The 20351-nt window shown below is 42.0% G+C and overlaps 2 protein-coding genes across 2 annotated transcripts in view; both read left to right on the plus strand.

The window, feature by feature from the left end:
• The window catches only part of LOC115431255 (uncharacterized), a 202326-nt gene that overhangs the window by 163143 nt on the left and 18832 nt on the right, over positions 1–20351 (plus strand). The window contains exons 11-13 of the mRNA XM_030151499.1: positions 15788–16112; positions 16326–16658; positions 17646–17978. Of these exons, the coding sequence (XP_030007359.1) occupies positions 15788–16112; positions 16326–16658; positions 17646–17978 (991 nt within the window). The remainder of the gene's footprint in view (positions 1–15787; positions 16113–16325; positions 16659–17645; positions 17979–20351) is intronic.
• LOC115431274 (uncharacterized) lies at positions 1421–13535 on the plus strand. The gene is made up of 4 exons (XM_030151533.1): positions 1421–1557; positions 4819–4987; positions 8490–8849; positions 12669–13535. Exons 2-4 carry the CDS (start codon positions 4951–4953, stop codon positions 13025–13027), a joined length of 756 nt encoding a protein of 251 aa, XP_030007393.1. The 5' UTR covers positions 1421–1557; positions 4819–4950; the 3' UTR covers positions 13028–13535.

Here is a 20351-nt window from a genome sequence, read left to right on the forward strand (position 1 = left end):
AAAAAAACTCTTGTTAATGCTTTTGCAGCAAAAAGACTATCAGTAGAAAAAGGTTAAAGTCTGAAGCACCCACAACTGAAGAATGGATGGACATCGAACAGGACATTTACATTCTGGAGAAGTGGATATTTGGTTTGAAGGGTCAAAGGGAAGCTTTTTCCACTGTTTGGTCCAAATGGACAAACTATGTCAAACCTGTAAATGATGTGAACTGAATATATCAGTGATGTGAAAACATTTATATGACATACATTTGTGTTTAGGTTCATGGAAACATACACATGTTTTATCTTGTTGAAGAAAAAGTGGAACAAGCCCTCTCCTCCAGCCCAGTTTTATTTTTCTTTTCTTGTTTTTTTTCTGTATCAGTTCTATATTCTATTAAAAAACTTGGATCAGCACCTTTGTTCAAATTTGATGTGTGGATATTGAATTGTATCCAAAAGGGAAGTTGTGTAAGATCTGCTTTTCCAAGTAAACAAAGAATGAAAAAAACAAAAACAAACAGGCACCAAGGAAATAGTGATGGGAATTCCGGCTCTTTTTAGAGAACCAGCTCTTTTGGCTCGGCTCACTAAAAAGAGACGGCTCTTTCGGTTCCCAAGTGGCTCTTCAGATTTTTTGGTGCTTAAATTAATTTATTACCAACAATAATGTAAAATTATGCACAATATGAATTACTAATGTAAAAAGAAACATGCGCTATATCAAATGTTTATTATATAAATACACCTGTATTTATACACTCTACAGAGTGATTAAGAAAAATGAATTAGAAAGTGCAAAAAGAAACACTGAACTGTTTCTGTATTTGGCTCAAACTTGGCTCATAGAGCTCTGGGTTGTACTTTTAGGTGGTTGTGGTGGTGTACTGGACGATGCTGTAGATACTGCAGGAGCAGCAACAGTTGCACAGACACACTGGCACCTTCATGAATTACACGTTCACTTGCTTGTCTTTTTTCTTCTAATTGCTCTGATGGATGAACAGTTCTCATGTGTCTGTGTAAGCTTTTGTGGAGCCAGCTCAAGATGAGATTTTTGTCTTTCACGCTCTACATTCTGCCTTAGTTTGGTCCATGTAATTGAAATGTGTCCAGATTTTGCTGCGTTTCCTGTTGTCACTCATTTTCTCAACTCTTTTTTACCTTTCCAGTCCATTTGTGTTGTGGTCTCTCTCTCTCTCTCTCTCTCTCTCTCTCTCTCTCTCTCTCGTCTCCCTCCTGTTCGTGTGCTTGCTGTGTGTGTAACTCCGCCCCTCTCCCCTCTGCTCAGTGCAGAGACGATACCACACATATACTGACCAATCAAAGGGGGGGGGCGGGGCAGAGCGGCTCCCATCATTCGTGTTACAGAGCTGGCTCTCAGAGTCGTTTCGTTCACAACCGACACATCACTAAGGAGACAGATCAGAGGCGGAGTCACATTCAACAGAACACAGATCATTTCCCAGAAAGGAAAGCAGTTCTCCTCAGTGTGATCAGAGCTGCAGACGTGTGTGTGGAACCGTCCAACAAACCTGAAACGACTTCATCACATCTGGTTCAAGTCTCATTGGTGAGTTGAACTGAGCTGAACCACTGCTTTAACATCACACTTCAACTACAAACACCTTGTAATAATGTGTGTGTGTGTGTGTGTGTGTGTGTGTGTGTGTGTGTGTGTGTGTGTGTGTGTGTGTGTGTGTGTGTGTGTGTGATGTTTGGATGTGTAGCCTGTACTTGTATTTTTTAAATGAAAGCTGTGTTCATGTGCCCCTTATTTTCCTTTACCTACAAGTTTGGAGGTTATGACTGTGTTGACAGAGAGAGATTTGATTTTTCAAAATAACTTGATTATCTCTGTGCAAAAGGTCGTTCATTATTCCAGTTATAAAACAGCTAAACTAACAGATCAGATCAGACCAGCTGCTCTGAGAACATAATTGGATTGTCCTGAACAGAGCACAGTACATCACCATAATTCCATGTTAATGTGAAAGGCTCCAGATCCTTTATCGCTTTGTTATAATTAAAGTCAATCAGGGTTCTGGCTTTGATCGTCTTCCTCAGTAATGACACCAGATCACAGTCCACACCGTCTTCCACTTTCTTCTTCCTGCTCACATAGACGGCCATCTTTGATTGACCCAGAATAAAGTTTATTAACTGACATTTATTTTTCTGAGTCTTTTTAAGTTTCAAACCACAGATGAAGGTCTTAAAGGAGAAAACCTCTCCTGCCTTCCTGAACAAACATTCCAACAACTGGAAGAGATGGAGAAGACGAGGACACTCTGCAAAACGGTGAATAATTGTCTCTGCTGCCTCACAAAAAGGACAGGTGTTTGACACAGCCGGGTTCAGGATGGAGATGAAGGCATGAACGGACACAATCCCATGCAGGACTGTCCACTGCAGATCAGCCACCTCTGACAGAGTGGAGGTTTGGAGATGCTCCTCCATTCAGGATGCTCCTCCTCCCTCAGGGCCAGATGAACTCTCAGTTGAGTTGGATGTTGCAGTTTCTTTTTGTTCAGACACTTGACCATCAGAGCAGACAGCGTTTTGCCCTCAGCCTCCTTCAGGTTTACTTTCCACTGCTCCTCTGAACAGGGGCAGATGAACAGAGATGGAAAAGGATCATTAGGACAGGGGCTGATCAAACCTCGGCTGTATTTGTTCATCAGCTGATGTTCCTGTGCCGTTAAACAGCTCCTCCAGTGCTTCAGCGGTCTGAACACTATGAATTAAAATGTCAGTGGTCTAGGCCTAACCTGGTGGCTGGCTGTCGGTGGTGTCGGACCCTGGCCTGGTGGCTGGCTGCTGGTGGTCTGGGCCTGTCCTGGTGGCTGACTGGTGGAAACTGATTCCAGTCTGCTCAGTGCTGCTGTCGCCGCCAATAACCACAGTAATATTTGATGAGCTAATACCAGACAGTTGGTTCACATTATAATTATTTCTACAGCTACAGAACTTGTGTCTGATTTCACGTTTCATTAATGGTCAGATCAAACTACGTCAGAGCTGAAGAGAAGCCGATCACCGCAAACATGGTGCATTCAAGTGCATCTATGGAATTATGAACATGACTGAAAAAGCTGTAATTGTTATTTATATAGAGGAAAATTTAGATTTGTTTTCATTGTTTAAATACATATGACTAGAGCATTGACCCGTGGGAATTCACAGGTTCTAGAAACAGTAGAGTGGATCAAATGGAGAGCTGAGGTAAACATACTGGTGTAATACTCAGATTAGAACAAATAGAATGGACCTCATTTTGTTTTGTATTGAAATCCAAAGTAACATAAGAATGCATTCATAGTTCCCTTCTATACTTGTTTAAAGGGTTTTACATCATTACTGTGTGACTTCATCACATACGTTACTGGATGACTTCACTAAACTGACTGGTGGAACACAGATGAGGAACAAATAGAACGGACCTCATTTTGTTTTGGACTGACATGGACGTGGACCACAGACTGTGACACAGGACTGAACATGACGGTTTACTGCCAGTCACTGCCATCTGCAGGTGGTCTGGAGGTGAACGTTAACGGGCCGGGTCTGACCGGGGACCGGCAGAGTGGAACTGGGCCACAGTAAGAACCAGACCGACCCTGTTAGTGTGTGATCACAGCCGAACCCGCTTCTCCCATCGTGTCCCGGTGTTTCTGCTGATCCAGGATCCAAAATATAAAAAACACACATGTAAGATGAACATGAATGAATAAGATGAAAGGAACATGAATTTCAGAACATTAGACCCACATGCATGCTGGTCCAGACCCCTGTCCACATCCACATGATCCCTTTGAACATCATTCCTTACATTAGTTCCATTACTGCATGGACCCGAACAAAGCACAGGTGGACCTGACAGACCCCAGAGACCACATTGGACCTGACAGACCCTGGAGACCACATTGGACCTGACAGACCCTGGAGACCACATTGGACTTTACAGACCCCAGAGACCACATTGGACCTGACAGACCCTGGAGACCACATTGGACCTTACAGACCCTGGAGACCACATTGGATCTCAGATTGCGGACTCACTGTCCTCACTGGAATTGTTGCTGTGACTGTCTTGTAATGTATGTGGAAATGACCAAAAATGGTCACTTGCCTGATAAAGGGTTAAATATTAAAATGACACAAACGCAACCTGTTCAGTAAAGTCTGGGTCAGAGGGAAACACTGAAATCTTCAGTGAATGAAGCCTTCAGAGGAAACTCCACCAGTAACTCAAACAGGAAGTGAATACCTGGGTGTGAAACCTATTGATCCACATTCTGTCAAATGGTTGGATTGAAATGTTTCATTCTTCAGATTAGAGAATAGAGTCTGTTGTAAATTGTTAAGAAGGAAAACACAGACTCAAGAATTTGCTCATCCAGGGATATCTCTGCCCCTCCTTTATTTGACACTGGGTTTTATACAGGAGAGTTACACAACATCTGCACATCCTTTCTACCATAAAAGGAATCGGACCATTCACTACGTGCGTGATGTTGTCAAATATGATGTTCCCAGATTAATGACTGTTTTGACCATCGTTTGGTGAGACCAGGCTCTGGTTTCTGTTCTCATACATTGCCTAATCCAGCAAGGTCACAGCGACCTGCACAACACTTGAACAGGAAGTGAAGTGAAGCACATGTTTGGAATAGATACTTTGATATTTCCAAGTAGGAAAATGAGACTCACAATATTAAAGTATTCTTTTTACCTTTAAATACCATTTTAAATACCACATTAAGTCTTTGAGTGAACTCTTTCCAGGCTCTTCAGTCCAAAGCTGCTCAGCCTGTTTTCCATTCCATTCCAGAAGGTGCTTCGGTGGAAACAGTCCACAGTGGAGCTCAGTGGAAGCAGTGAAGTGACACCTGTGTGCTTCTGAAGCCTGGGTACCTTCAGTTACAAGGACATTCAACTACAACTGTGGACTTTGTGCAGGAAGATGAAAGTGTTGGTGGTGGTTGTGATCCTCATCCACGGTAAGAAAACCATTAAACAGCACCCCCCCCCATCTCATCTGGTGGAACATGTGTGTACTGTGCACTTCACTCTGAGTGTTTTTGGGACATTTTACTCAAATACATCAAATGTTTCACAGACTATGTTTCTGAGAGAAAAAAGACCAACTGTGGATCATTTGAAGGCAGATAAAGGAACAAGAAAAGAGTTAATTTCATTGGTAATATGAAGAAAATACCTGTAGAGTGAAACCACTGGTCACTGATGGAATGACTGATCTACTGTTAATGAAAAAGACTTATGCACACAATAAGATATATGGTATCAGGGTGCAATTTGTCAAAAAAACAGAGGAGATGGGTATTTTTTTGGCAGCAGTTGTATGTGTGTGTGTGTGTGTGTGTGTGTGTATATTTAATATGCTTTATTGAGAACAGCACAGTTTACATTACACTACTGACTTTTATAACAAACAAAGTGTTCAATCGCAATAGAAGTCATTATGCAAATGCACAATTATAATTATGTACTTGGCAGCAGTTCTATATGTGGGGGTGCGGTCCAGAACTAACAGAACTAACGTTGGTGTGAAACTAAAGTGAAACGTTCCATACTTTCAACGTCCAACTCCCTGGTTCTATTCCTCTGTTATACAGCAGATCTTAAATGAAGTTTTCACAACTTCTAACCTGTACCTGCTGGACACACAAATGCTGGACCCCATGAATTTGTCCCATTTACACACACACACCCCCACCCCCACCCCAGTGCATGTGGAGACTGTGACAGTTTGGTTCAGGTGAACGTTGGTGTCAGTAGTGGAGGATATAGGTGGAAGAAAACTGACACAACCTGCTGTTATTTCAGTTGGTTGGTTATCTGCCCCCCCCCCCCCCCCCCACACACACACACACACACACACACACACACACACACACACACACGCCATCTTTGTTTTGGCTGGAAGTGTGAACTGAATGATCCCGAAGCACTTGAAGTCTCTGGAACAGCTGAGCGTGCTCCGTGTAGCTTTCTACTGTGAACTGGTCAAAGAAGAAAAATGACAGAAGTCTGCTTGGAGCGTGCAGTCAGGGCGGGAATAGAAATGGTGCTGATGAGAGTAAAACTGTGAATGAACTGATTGTTTTATGTCAGACAATGTCTTCCAAGAGGAAGCAGCAGATCCTCAAGGGCCAGCAGACACTGTTTGGTTTCCTAAAGAAGCAGAGAACAGGTATTTACCCACAATACATCTAGAGCAGTGGTTCTTAACCTGGGTTCGATCGAACCCTAGGGGTTCGGTGAGTCAGTCTCAGGGGTTCGGCGGAGGTCAACACACACACTGGACTCATTAGTCAGGTGTGTGTGTCGGGCTAGGTCCGTGTATGTAAACAAACGGCTTCGGAGACTCTTTCTCTGATTGACATCCAATATACACGGTGTATTGTTGTTGCTTATAGCACTACAACACATCCGGAAGTGTTTATAATCTCTTCCACTCGTCTGATGATGAATTATTTGAGTATTTTCCACATCGTTGTTATGACTTTTGCTACTTCCTGTTAACCATGGAGGCAGCCATGTGGAGCGTTTGTTTACATTTTTCGGTCACCGCATTGGTCAGTTACAATCATGTGACGACCGACGCACCGTCGCGGATGGAGAAATCGTATTACGCTAAAGCCGAGCTAGTGCCGTAATAAAACAACGATCACAAAAATACTGAAGGAGTATAACGGGAACTTTTTTTAATACATTACATGTAATTATCTTTTTTTTTTAATGTCAAAATTGCGTCGTTCGGAAAGTTCGGAGTGAGATGAAACTACACCGGGTTGACCTGACGGCCTACACATACACATACACAACAGCAGTAGTCACACTGATTTACAGTAAATATTCATTATTATTGTAGCCTGATGGAAATTAGGTGATGGGTGTGTGTTAAAATGTTAAAAATGATAAATAGCATAAATACAATAAGTTCATTATTGGGATACATAAGGTTAAAAATTAAAACCATTTCAGTGTGGTAGTATTAAAAAAGGTCATGTCTTTGTGAAAAGGTATGGAATTTGTTGTAAGTTCACACACTGTATTGGTTTTGTTCTTTGAACACAGTGATGTTAATGCACGGTTCATTTTGTGCACCAGTAAAACATATGCCTGTGTCTTGAATTTGAAAAAAATCATATTATATTTTTTAATAAAGAAGGGTTCGGTGAATGCACATATGAAACTGGTGGGGTTCAGTACCTCCAACAAGGTTAAGAACCACTGATCTAGATCTATGCTGCAAACTGTTGTTCTCTGCACAAACATGACTAAAATGAATCTCAGGTCATGAATGTAAACATTTCACAGATCTTTTGTATTTGTTCTATTAACTTTTATGAATGAGTGAAATGACAAAATACAGGAGAAATTCTGGCCAGTTTTTTTCATGTGTGGACTTAGAAAATATTCTGGGTCCTGCCATAGAGATCTAATTTGGCCAATGTTCTGAGCTGCTATATAATTGATATTTCATGAATGCACCTAACCCTAACCCTAACTCAGACTCTGAGTTTGATATGGACAGTGGTGGTGAGGACACATCTTAGCTGACAAAGAAAGGTAAAACAGTTATAATTACAAATATTAATATTGGCAATCCAAGTCATATTTTTTTTTATATTTAAATTCAAAACTAATAAAATCAATTTTATTCATTACCACACAAAACTAAATTACAGATATTTTCTGTACTTGCAGATAAGACAAGCAGGATGCAAGGTGCAATCACAGTGTGCAGCAGTTTGTTATTGTAGACCGATACAGATGATGATAATAAACACATCCTGATTTACTTACCAGATATTATGAATTCATTATGTTTTATTCCCAGAGCTGCCTGGAGTGCCTGGGTTCCCATAAGGCTATGGTCCCCTAGTTAAGGTCTCACACATAGCTTTTGCAGGGAATTAAAATCCATCTCTAATTATTGCTATTTAAATTGTGTTAATTGAATTTTTTTTTTCCAAAACCAATCACACAGAAAAAAAGCACAACATCTATGCTAAACATGCAGTTATGTTAGAAGCCAGACAGCATACTCCAGAGGTTTACAAAGAGACCAGACACACATACTACTGGTGAAAGTGCAGTTTGCATGAACATTCTGTACTTAAAACAGCTCCATAACATTGTGTATTTTTTCACATTTTGATGGAAACTGTACTTAAATACTCAAATCTCATGACAATACAAGTGCTAGAAATAAGTAATATTACACGATTAAAATGCACCAGAGGCCACAAAATAACACCAAATTATCAAAATTTTCTTGGGGGGGCACACCCCCAAACCCCCCTAGGGGCTAATTCCACCCTGCAATAACTCAACATGCAGATTTGTGCAGGTTACTTTTTTTTTTTTTTAGTGCAGGCTACAAAAATATTCTGGGAACACTCTGGGAGGACTCACCTGGGTTCTTCTGGTCCCATTCACAGATCAACACACTGTTTCTGTGTCTGTCCTCAGTTTCCCAGCATGCATTGGCTGTAGCGGTGCAGGCGTATGAGGGGATGGAGTCGGTCCTGCTGCCCTGCCAGTATTCTGGCATGTTACCGGAGGATCCTTCAGTGGTTTGGAGTCGCTCTGATCTCAACCTAACAGTTATTTACCTGCTTAAATACGAAAGTGACGATCTCAAAGAGGAATACCGACGCAGTGAGCGCACGTCAATGAAGACCAACGCTCTGGAATCTGGAGACTTCAGCCTCACTGTGAAGAAACCACAACTGTCTGACAGCAGCAACTACACCTGTAACCTCCGATGGGAAACTGAGAGGAAGGAGACGAAAGAGTGGAGACTGACACAAGTACAGCTGCAGGTCAAAGGTCAGACACAAACCACACCCACTGCAGTAGACACAGGTCAGAGGTCAGACATAAACCACACCCACTACAGTAGACACAGGTCAAAGGTCAGACACAAACCACACCCACTGCAGTAGACACAGGTCAGAGGTCAGACATAAACCACACCCACTACAGTAGACACAGGTCAGAGGTCAGACATAAACCACACCCACTACAGTAGACACAGGTCAGAGGTCAGATATAAACCACACCCACTACAGTAGACACAGGTCAGAGGTCAGACATAAACCACACCCACTACAGTAGACACAGGTCAGAGGTCAGACATAAACCACACCCACTGCAGTAGACACAGGTCAGAGGTCAGACATAAACCACACCCACTACAGTAGACACAGGTCAGAGGTCAGACATAAACCACACCCACTGCAGTAGACACAGGTCAGAGGTCAGATATAAACCACACCCACTGCAGTAGACACAGGTCAGAGGTCAGATATAAACCACACCCACTACAGTAGACACAGGTCAGAGGTCACATGTACGTGTGTCTTTGTATTCAGCTCATTTCAGTTCTGTTTTCTTCACAACACAACCTTCATCAAACATGTCCAACTTCACCCTGACTGTTTCTGCACAGAAGCTGCTGACTGGATTAGATCATTTTGTCACTGGTTAAGGACGAAGGGTTGAGCTGAACTTTTTTCAATCTGTTGCTGAAAATACACCTTGGATTGTTCTTGTTCCTCACCATTTAATATGAATAGTGTGTGTTGTTGAAGTTGTAGACACTGCATGAACAGTGGGGTTTTCCTCAGTTTACGTCACTGTAAATCGCTTTGGAACTTCAAATGAACACCTACTAGTGGGAATTTGAAGTCAGCACAGAAAATTCTGTCTAACTGCCTGGAACTGCCGTGAACCCCCCCCCCCCCCCCCCCCCCCGGTTCCAGAGCCTTGGTAATGACCCCTCCCCAGCCCCTTGGACTATGTGAGGTTTTGGTCTGTAAATGGTCCTGCTGTGAGCTATCCAAATGCAAATGGAGTCGTCCATGACACAGCAGTTTACAGTGGAGGTGACACAACAACTGACTGACTTGAACCAGGCAGACACTGGATGAGCCACCAGACTGTGGACCAGAACCACAAAAAGGCTGGAGCACAATCCACAAACTGTGTTCAGGACATGTTCAGTTCATTATTACATGTGTGCTATTTGGGAGGGAATTATATCTGTGTGACTTTCTGAGTGAATTGCACAGTGTATGATAGTGTGGTTTGACTGGTGGAACTGATTAAAGTCCTGAATGTGTCACATTGACCTGCTGGAACCTGGAGGGGTTTGTTCCCAAAGTCACTGATTTTGAGTCTGATATGAACCAGAGTAAGATCTTACAGAGCCTGGATCCATTCTGCTCTATGGAAGTAAAGTTTTCAGACTGAGCTCACCCACAGTGAAGCAGTGACTGCTCATTTAATGGCAGCTCCAGCTGAAGGTCCAGGCTGGAATGGAGTAGAAAGTGGAGTCCTGTTGATGAAGGAACTTTAATAGTTTGTTGTGTTTTGTTTCTCTATTGTTATAATCCTATGCATCTATTTTTTTACTCTTCCTAACTTGTATATTTTAATTCCAGTGGCCTGTAAGACATAAAGAAACAGTCCGATGGAACTGCACATACAGCCGACCAGATCTAACAGTCCAGGCAGAAGCCATGAACATTTCAGCCCACAGCAGAGAAGAAAGACGGGAAGATTTAGAAGAATGTGTTTAATCTGAATCTGACACAAACACCACATTCTACTACTGTTAGCCTCACAGTGCAGCACTGATGGTACTTCTGTCTGGACAGCAGCTGGAGGCAAAAGAGGAGGAACTGGACAACAAGGAGGAGATTTATGGAGGGGATCACAATAGATATGAGGTCTGATGAAGAAGATGGCACTGATGGGACATCTGGGTGGACTGGAAGGCCTCCATCCTTCCAGAGTCTGGAGCTCTAACCTTTGAGCTGAACTACAGTAGAACCAACACATGTTCTACCACCACAGACACTACAGTAGAACCAACACATGTTCTACCACCACAGACACTACAGCAGAACCAACACATGTTCTACCACCACAGACACTACAGTAGAACCAACACATGTTCTACCACCACAGACACTACAGCAGAACCAACACATGTTCTACCACCACAGACACTACAGCAGAACCAACACATGTTCTACCACCGCACACACTACAGCAGAACCAACACATGTTCTACCACCACTGACACTACAGCAGAACCAACACATGTTCTACCACCACAGACACTACAGCAGAACCAACACATGTTGTACCACCACAGACACTACAGCAGAACCAACACATGTTCTACCACCACAGACACTACAGCAGAACCAACACATGTTCTACCACCACAGAAGACTGGACTGGACCACCCTCAGAGAAGCTGGTACCAACACTTGTCTGATGTGATGTTTTTAGGTCAAAGACCAAACTTATTTCATCAGTTGTATAAATTACTTTCATAAGTTACATTAAGTTAATAATAGATAAATAAATATGTTAAATCTATGTTAAAATCTGTTAAAATGTAGTTAGCTTAAGAATTGATAGGAGTGAGATGTCTTCTCCTTAAGGATCTTTGTGTTCTCTATGCACTAAGGTTGTATACAGAGTGAGCGCTCTTGTACTAGAGATGATCTTTGCCGTATATTTCCGTTCCTTCTTTTCTCTGCAGTTAAAGTTCAGAAAAACTCATGTTCGCTAAGTGTGCTCTACTACTGTGTGCCTTGGAAAATGTTCGTCGTTGTAAGTGTATATATCCGAAAACATTAAGTTGTAGATGTTGGTTGATTGAAACTGTTCTGTGAACGTGTACTGAAGCTAACGCTGATGCTATTCAAGCTAGCGATGTGAGTTCATTCCATGTGCAGTGGAATTAATAAGAACTGTCTGTGAGTCAGTAGAGTTGGATGGATTTTATATGTTGCAGTTACAAAAACGTTAAAGAAAAAGTCAAGTGCAGGAGAAGCTCCAGCTGAGAACAGAAAGCCTTGTTTGGACTGTGGTTTAGTTTGGTTTGTGGCTGGAGCTGCACACTCATGTTGTGAGGACAGCACATGTGACTGAACTGACTTTAAATTCTAAGTTTTAATTTGAAAATGTTGTAATTTTTATTTATTCTTAAGGTTTGTTTTAATTTGAAAGTGTTGGCACAGTTTTCTTAAATATGTAAGTGTGCTTTTTGCATTGTACATTTTATTAAAGCTTGTCTTTATTTTTAACATGATCGTTGCAGTCGTGTTCTTTCTCAATTGATTTTGGTGGTGATGTTTTCAGTAGGTGAATTATTACCCTGCAACAATGAATAAATGCCTGAAAAATAAAAACATTAATAATAATAATATTTTTAATGGGTGGGACATATTATAATGCTGCACCGATGACTAATACAGTCCAATCACGTGAGCTGTCCTTTGAAATGTCTGTGGTGACATCCAATGGGTTGATATAAAAAACAAAAAAACATCCAGTGGGTGTTTCTGAGGTCAGATGGGGCAGATGCCAGTGACATTCAGAAGTAAATTAGGGCCATTCACACCTCTGCTGTGAGGTATTAACCCCCGCACCCCCCACTCCCCCCCCCCCCCCCCCCCCCACTCCATTTCCTCCACTTTCCGGCATAGCTGAACTTCTCTGTAAACTCACAATAATTACCAGGAATCTTTGAAGTTGGCAGGTGTTTACGGGGCCAATAATCAGTTTTTTCATGCAGTGAGAGGGCTTTAATGTATGGTCTAATCACTGTGGTCTGTTTCCTGTCAGATGACGAGGAGGAGGTGAAGGTCCAGCAGGGGGCGGAGTCTATCCAGCTGCCTTGTAAAGCCTCAGCCGATCTGCCTGAAGACACCACAGTGGACTGGACTCACGTTGATCCAGAACTGTTGGTGGTCCACGTGTACCGGAATAAAACTGATGATCTTCAAACACAGGACAGGTCTTACCGTGGCCGCACACAGATGAATAAAGACATGAGTCTGACTCTGAAACACCCCACAGACACAGACGGAGGTGTGTATATCTGCAGCGTCTACAGGGAAGGAGACGTCCTGAGGTCTAAAGTCCTGCTCCAGGTGGTCCCAGGTCAGTGCTGGGATAGACCACATGAAACAGCTCCAATCTGAAAACACACACCTTCTGCTGCAGCTCTCACTTCTGAGTCCAAAGCATTCAATATGGAGATCCATGTCCTGATGTCATTTCATACTGATGGAGAAAAGACACTGTTCAATAATCTTTCTTTCAATACTACTTATCAATACTCAGTACTACAGTCAATACTCCACCTTATCAATACACAGTACTACAGTCAATACTCCACCGTATCAATACTCAGTACTACAGTCAGTACTCCACCTCATCAACTCTGGCTCTTTCATATGACCAACTGTCAAACAGGTACACAGAATAAAACACATCTTTCTTTTCAACTTCATTTGAAGCAGGATTTAGGGTACTTGATAATGTCTTTACACATTTGTTAGGATTTGATTGACACGTCATCATACAATCATGTCTTAGCAGGAGTTCATGTTGGTGTTTTGTCGTCCACAGAGGGTTTTCCAACCTGGGCCACAGCTCTCCTGGTTGTCTTTGCTGTTCTTCTAATCACTCTAGGACTTTTATTTATGTTTCGAGGGTATTTTCTGTCAGGTATGTCACATCTGTTACTACACTACTTACTGTGCTGTTCTTCATCATGCTTTTCTTTGTCTCATGTGATTATAGAAGCAGACTGTCACTCATACATATAGAAACCTACAGACCAAGTTTGTGTTTGTAATGTGTGTGTGTGTGTGTGTGTGTGTGTGTGTGTGTGTGTGTGTAGTTGCTGCTGAGGAGGTCAACAGTCAGGAGTCACAGTGGACTGATCAGAGAAATGCTTCAGAAAATGTGTATAATTTATACAGTACACAGACTAAAACCACAGTCAAACTGGTGTCTGAAGTCTTTTTCAGACCTAACAGTCTGGCAGACTTGGTTCCATTGGGGACTCAGTTCAGTTGGGGACTTGGTTCAATCGGGGAATCGGTTTGTTTGGGGATTATGTTTGATCGGAGACTCGATTTAATTCAACGGGGGTTCCAACATTCAAGTTCAGTTGCATGTTCACACGTCCCCAAATGAAGCAGATTATCAGAGGAAAACAAACTGGTCTATTTAAAGCAAACCAACACCTTTGATGTGAAAGCCCCCTTAAACTGCTGCACTACCTTTTTAAATGACGTCGATAAAAATGAAGTTGTAATCATTTACCCATCAACAGCAATTGGACCATAATATTTAAAGTACACGACAAACTTACAGATGATACAGTCATAAGACACAGACCATGTGCTCACCTTTCACATCAGCAGCACATGAAGCAGATTTATTTCTTCCACAATAATAGAGGAGGCATTCAAACACCTGGACCTTTGTGTCTAAACCAGGGCTGTCACACATTCAGCCCAGTTTGATCTGAATCAGGCCGCACCAGTAAAATAATAGCAGAATAACACTGTAAATAATATCAACTGTAGATTTTTCTCTTTGTTTTAGTGTGAAAAATGTAAAATTGCAGAATGAAAATGTGAATAACCTGAACACCCCTGTACAACCACAAAAATAAGAATACAGTTTCAACAATACTAAGTCTGATCTTATCATTTCCACATGTGCATTCCAACGTACAGATCACAGTGGATCTATGAACACACCAGACATTTAGGAACAGGCGGAATATTGACATCTATAAGTTATAATGTTATTACACTGTTTCCAGTAAAATTAAAATAAAATATTACTTCATGTGAAATGTGATTTATCCTTGATAGATCAGGTGGAACTGGGACTCAGTGTGTATTCATTGTACTGGATCAAAAGTGATTAAATGGGAATAAAAAGGGGAACATGTCCCAAAACTGAATTATTCCAACTTCATTGACAACGGTGTATTTGTACTGGTCCGACCCACTTCAGACCCAATCGGATTGTATGTGTCCCCTGAGCTAAAACGACTTTGACACATTTGATATTCGCATTTGATATTCGCAAATTCATCCCACGGTTTGGACTGGACCCTTTGACGGGCTGAACCCCCCCGTCTAAACAGACCAATATGAATATCCCAGTGTGATGGCAGTAGACAGGTGCTTTGTCTGTTCCTCAGACAGATAACTGCTCCTTGTTGTGCACCTGCTCTTTGCTCACACTAGGAGACTGGATTTGAACATTTGTCATAGAGGTGAAGGGTGGAAATGCTGCCTCTGAACCAGTGCAGCTGCAGCCTTTGGTTTGACCTCTGCAGCTCTTCCATGTGCTTTCACTACCTGCACTTATTTAGTTATTTATTCCATTTTTTTTTGCTCTATTTATTATTATGTGACTTCCAATTGTTGAATGTTTTATTTATTTGTATGTTCTAACTGGGGTTTTTATCCCGGATTGTTTTTATTGTTTTTATCTTTTCTGGTTTTTATTGTGTTTTATCGCGTCTTGTTTTTATTTATTTGATCTCACCTATTTTATTTACTTATCCATGCTGCTATACCGATGAATGGTGGAACACTGAGCACTTTTGGTTTTGTCCTGTCTTTTTGTCCTGTCTGTAAGCGTGATCAAGTGCCTGTCTTGCATGTTTAATGTAAGTGTTGTAATGCCAAGGCAATCACCTAGACTGCAAAACAAATCTACCTACGGGTATAAATAAAGTAACCTTGACCTTGACCTGCATATTAGACACACACAGTTTGGGGTGGTCATTTAATGAGCTCCCATGCTTCTAAGACAATGCTGTCCACAATATTTTTGGTTCATAATGAGATTATATTGGAACAAAGCACACTACAGCAGGCCAGCCAATCAGGTGTCTACTTTTTTATTGTTTGTTCTCAGTCTACGAGGTGGAGGTGGATTCAGGGGAGGAGTCTGTCCTGCTGCCATGTAAAAGTATAGCTCACCTGACAGAGAACTCCAGACATATCAGCGTTATGTGGAAGAATTTATTCAACGATCAGCTCATTGTGCATAAGTACGGCTCTGGCCAACCTGATGAACAGGACCAGGATTACAGAAACAGAACAGAGATGAAGAAACACTGTCTGAGAACTGGAGACTTCAGTTTAACCCTGAAACACCCAAGGGACCGGGACACCAGCAGCTACGTATGCATCGTCTACAACAAAAACAAGGTCCTGAAAGAGAAAGAAGTGATTCTGTGGGTCAAAGGTCAGTGCTGTAGACAGAAGATGAGAAAACTCAAGGCACCTGGAATTATCAGACTGAAATGTCCAATGTAGTTGAACTGAGAATAGGAGTTAACAGTTGAATAAGCAGTGGGTTCTGCTGATGATTCAACACAGATTGAACAAATATGACTTAGAACTGGCTCCATGGCAGATGTTTTCCTCTACTGTTGTCTGATGGTATGGTTGTTCTCAGTCCAACAGGTGGAGGTGGTTTCAGGGAAGGAGTCTGTCCTGCTGCCCTGGAACACCACATTTCATATAGAGGACGTCAGTCAGGTCACAGTGGAGTGGACAGATGAGGATGACAGGAAGGTCCATGTGTACCAGGACGGCTCTGACAGAACTAATGAACAGGACGATAAATACAGAAAGAGAACAGAGATGAATGAAGACCCACTGAGAACTGGAGACCTCGGTCTGACCCTGAAACACCCCATGTACCAAGACACCCACACCTACACCTGCACCGTCTACAACAGAGACAAGCAGATCCTGAGGAGGAAACAAGTGCATCTGACGGTCAAAGGTCAGTCCTGTAGACACAGGTCATTCCTAGTTCTAGGTGGAGTTTGCATGTTCTCCCCGTGTCTGTGTGGGTTCTCTCCTGGTACTCTGGCTCCTCCCACCATCCAAACACATGCACTGATAGGTTAATTGGTTCATCTAAATCCCCCATAGGTGTGAATGTGACAGTGATTGTTTGTCTCTATATGTTCAGTCTGTGATGAACTGGTCACATGTCCAGGGTGAACCCTGCCTTCACCTGTAATTAGCTGGGATAGACTCCAAGTGACCCCCGGGACCCTAGTGAGGAGAAAGTGGGTTCAGAAAATTAAATGAATGAATGAAGTGTTGGTGATTCCCGCCAAAATGTGTGCTGGTGTTTCCCACTGCACTACTGGTGGCAAATTCAAATGGAATGTACATGTTGCAATATTTAGTCTGTAATGTGGCTTTGAAAGGGCCAAAGGCCTGGGGGGATCCCACCAGGAAACCAGAGGGAACAGAACTGAGGACAGATTTGATAAAATGTCAGAATGGTATGAATTTTTGAAAAAACGAGTCATTTTGGTGACCTTTAACCTACAACATGACCTTGACATTAGACTGTTCATAGTACAAAGTACTCTTACGATACAAGATGGCATTGACAAGATCATTAACTGGCCCATCATGAACATATTCATACATTGCACTGGACAAAGGAGTGCAGAAGCTGTGAAAGTTGCGATTTTTAGAGTTAAAAAAGTAATTTTCGGGATGGGGGGGTGGGGGAGTTTGAACGAAATTTTCAAAAAAATTACACAGGAGTGGTGAGAACATCTTGTTGCATCAGAAAATCAGGGCTAATGTGGTATTTGATATTAAGCCCCGCCCTGCCCCCCCCATACAAAAAACTTCACAGACACACAGAAGCACTTGGTTCTGCTGCTGATTAGATCATCACTTAGAACTGGATCCATGGCAGATGTTTTCCTCTGCTGTTGTCTGATGGTGTGATTGTTTTTCTCAGTCCAACAGGTGGAGGTGGATTATTCAGCGGAGTCTGTCCTGCTGCCCTGGAAAACCACATTACATATAGAGGACGTCAGTCAGGTCACAGTGGAGTGGACGGACCTTTATAACAGGAAGGTCCATGTGTATGAGGACGGCTCTGACAGAACTGATGAACAGGACGATGAATACAGAAATAGAACAGAGATGAATGAAGACCCACTGAGAACTGGAGACCTCAGTCTGACCCTGAAACACCCCACAGACTGGGACACCCACACCTTCACCTGCACTGTCTACAACAGAGACAAGCAGATCCTGAGGAGGAAACAAGTGCATCTGAAGGTCAAAGGTCAGTGCTGTAGACACAGGTCATTCCTAGTTCTAGAACACTGAGCCCTTCTTAGAGTCAGCATTCTAGACGTGGCTCAGTCCTCTACATACAGGTCAGTGTGCTGAAGGGAAACCAAAAACACTGCAGCATTCATTAGGATTAAAATGACAGAAATTGCTCTTTCAAAACTGAAAAATATTTTTATTTTTTCCTGACATTCCAAAGTAAAATATAATTTGTCAAATATTTTCCATCCAGTCTCACATTAACACTATATAGATCAGGATGATAGCATCAACTTATGGGTTTGTTTCTACAGTCCTTTGACACAACAACAGAAATATTCCTTCATTTTCCAAACTGTTGAATCCTCTGGAGGGTTGCAGGGATGCCAGGGCCTATCCTGACTACCAACAAGGAAATGCATGGTTTACTTGGAATATTTGTCTAGGTCAGCACTAACATGTAGACAGACAACCATTCACTCACATTCTTTGGATTTAAACTCACCAATTAACCCATAAAAATGCATGTGTGTGGATGGTGGGAGGAAGCCAGAGGACCTGGTCTGAGAAAGGCCACCACCATCAGGTTTATGTTTTATAAAGTCTGATAGAAGACTGTGTGCTGTGAAAAATGAGGTGGAATTCCAACCTAATACCTAGGGATGGGAATTGAGAACCAGTTCCTTTTTAAGAACCGGTTCTCAGTAACTCCATTCCTTGGAATCGTTTGCCTGCCTGCTTAATGATTCAGCTTATCGAGTCCGCCTTTGTTGTGCATGCGCGATGACGTCACGTTTATGCTGCATTGTTTTGGTCGGACATAGCCAACATGGCGTTGAAGCAGAAACGGTCTAAAACGATGACACCAGGTCCACTGGTAACACTGTCAAAGCTTCCATGTCTTCAAAAGGGTGGAATCCCTTCAATCTGCTCAAACATTTGTCCACACAGCTTGTGAATCGTTTACAGGAATGTCACGTATTTGATACGATACTTAGTGACGTTTGTGAATCTAGCAGCAGAGTGAACACTGGGCCCAGTTCCAGTTCTGGTGTGGGCAACAAACGTTTCCAAAGGTAGGGGAAAGGAAATGAGGTGCACAACAACAGGAGACAAGCCGAGTTGAACCAGTTCCACATAATAGAAATGTGGCAATAAAGGAACTAGTAAAGGGTCTTTAGTTTCACTTTCACCGCATCCCGCTGCCCCCGAACTGGGCCCAGCGTCATCTGTTATTGTTATTTGTACATACTGAATATGTTCTATTTTCTGTGCAGAGATGGAAATATAAAATACAGTTAATGCAAACACACCCATTTGTACTCTTTTATTCCCTCACCCAATGAGAATCAATAAGAGAATCGACAGGGAATCGGATCAATAAGCAAAATCGATAATGGAATCGGAATTGTTAAATTCTTAACGATTCCCATCCCCACCAATACCCGTTAGTGACTGTTTTTATAAATAAGGTTTTCTCTCATGTTGTCCATTAAATTATGTTTAAAGTGTCGTTAAAGTCTGATGTGTTAAAGGTGAAGTTCGTGATATTTACTCCCTCCTTGTGGTGAACTTGTAGACTCAGAGAACCAACTGAATTGTGCTCAGCCTCTTGTAGGGGGACACAAAAAACCTCCCAGTCCTTCACTAGTGTCAGTCTTTCTTGTCATTCCTTCTGGTCTTTTCTGTTCAGATTGTTGAAACCACTTCTTCAACACATTTGTATAAACTGGCTTTGATGGAATGACACACTTTGATTAATTCTCGTTTTACTCTGTGGTTTGTTGGTTAAAGTTTCCTTGTATGACATTGTCTTTACTGATGTTTAATTTCCTCAGTTACTTTCAAATCCAACTAGATCATAAAAAATAGGACCAATGGCCCTATGTCTTACCGGCCAAATTCAAAGCTTTGGGAAATGTATCCAGATGCCATTTATTCTCCCCCAGTTCTGTGTATTTATTCTATTACACAAATAGCCCATGTTTTGCTCATATTCCAATCAGATCTGTAAAAAAATCAAATTCCAACTTGATATCATTGATACTGATTTATTGGATCAATCCACTTCCTTTCTGTTATAATGGGAAAAAATTTCAAAGTCGCACCAAATCCAGAATCAGATCCAGATGGAAATAATTTCAGTCCCTTGTGTTGACATCATCATACAGAAGCTGTATACCAAGTTTGAAGTCAATCAGAACTGGAGTTTGGGAGAAGACGATGATTGAATGTTTTCCCCATAAGAGCCCATGTTAAATTTTCCGTCAGTTCCCGGATCCAGAAGAAGATCCTGATCAGCATGTGGACATTATGTTTGGGTCATCTCCCCATCAGGGCTGGACTGGAGACATTTACACTGGAGATCATTTATATTTACTGAGTT

Source organism: Sphaeramia orbicularis, chromosome 13 (genome assembly GCF_902148855.1).
Source record: "Sphaeramia orbicularis chromosome 13, fSphaOr1.1, whole genome shotgun sequence".
Taxonomy (NCBI): domain Eukaryota; kingdom Metazoa; phylum Chordata; class Actinopteri; order Kurtiformes; family Apogonidae; genus Sphaeramia; species Sphaeramia orbicularis.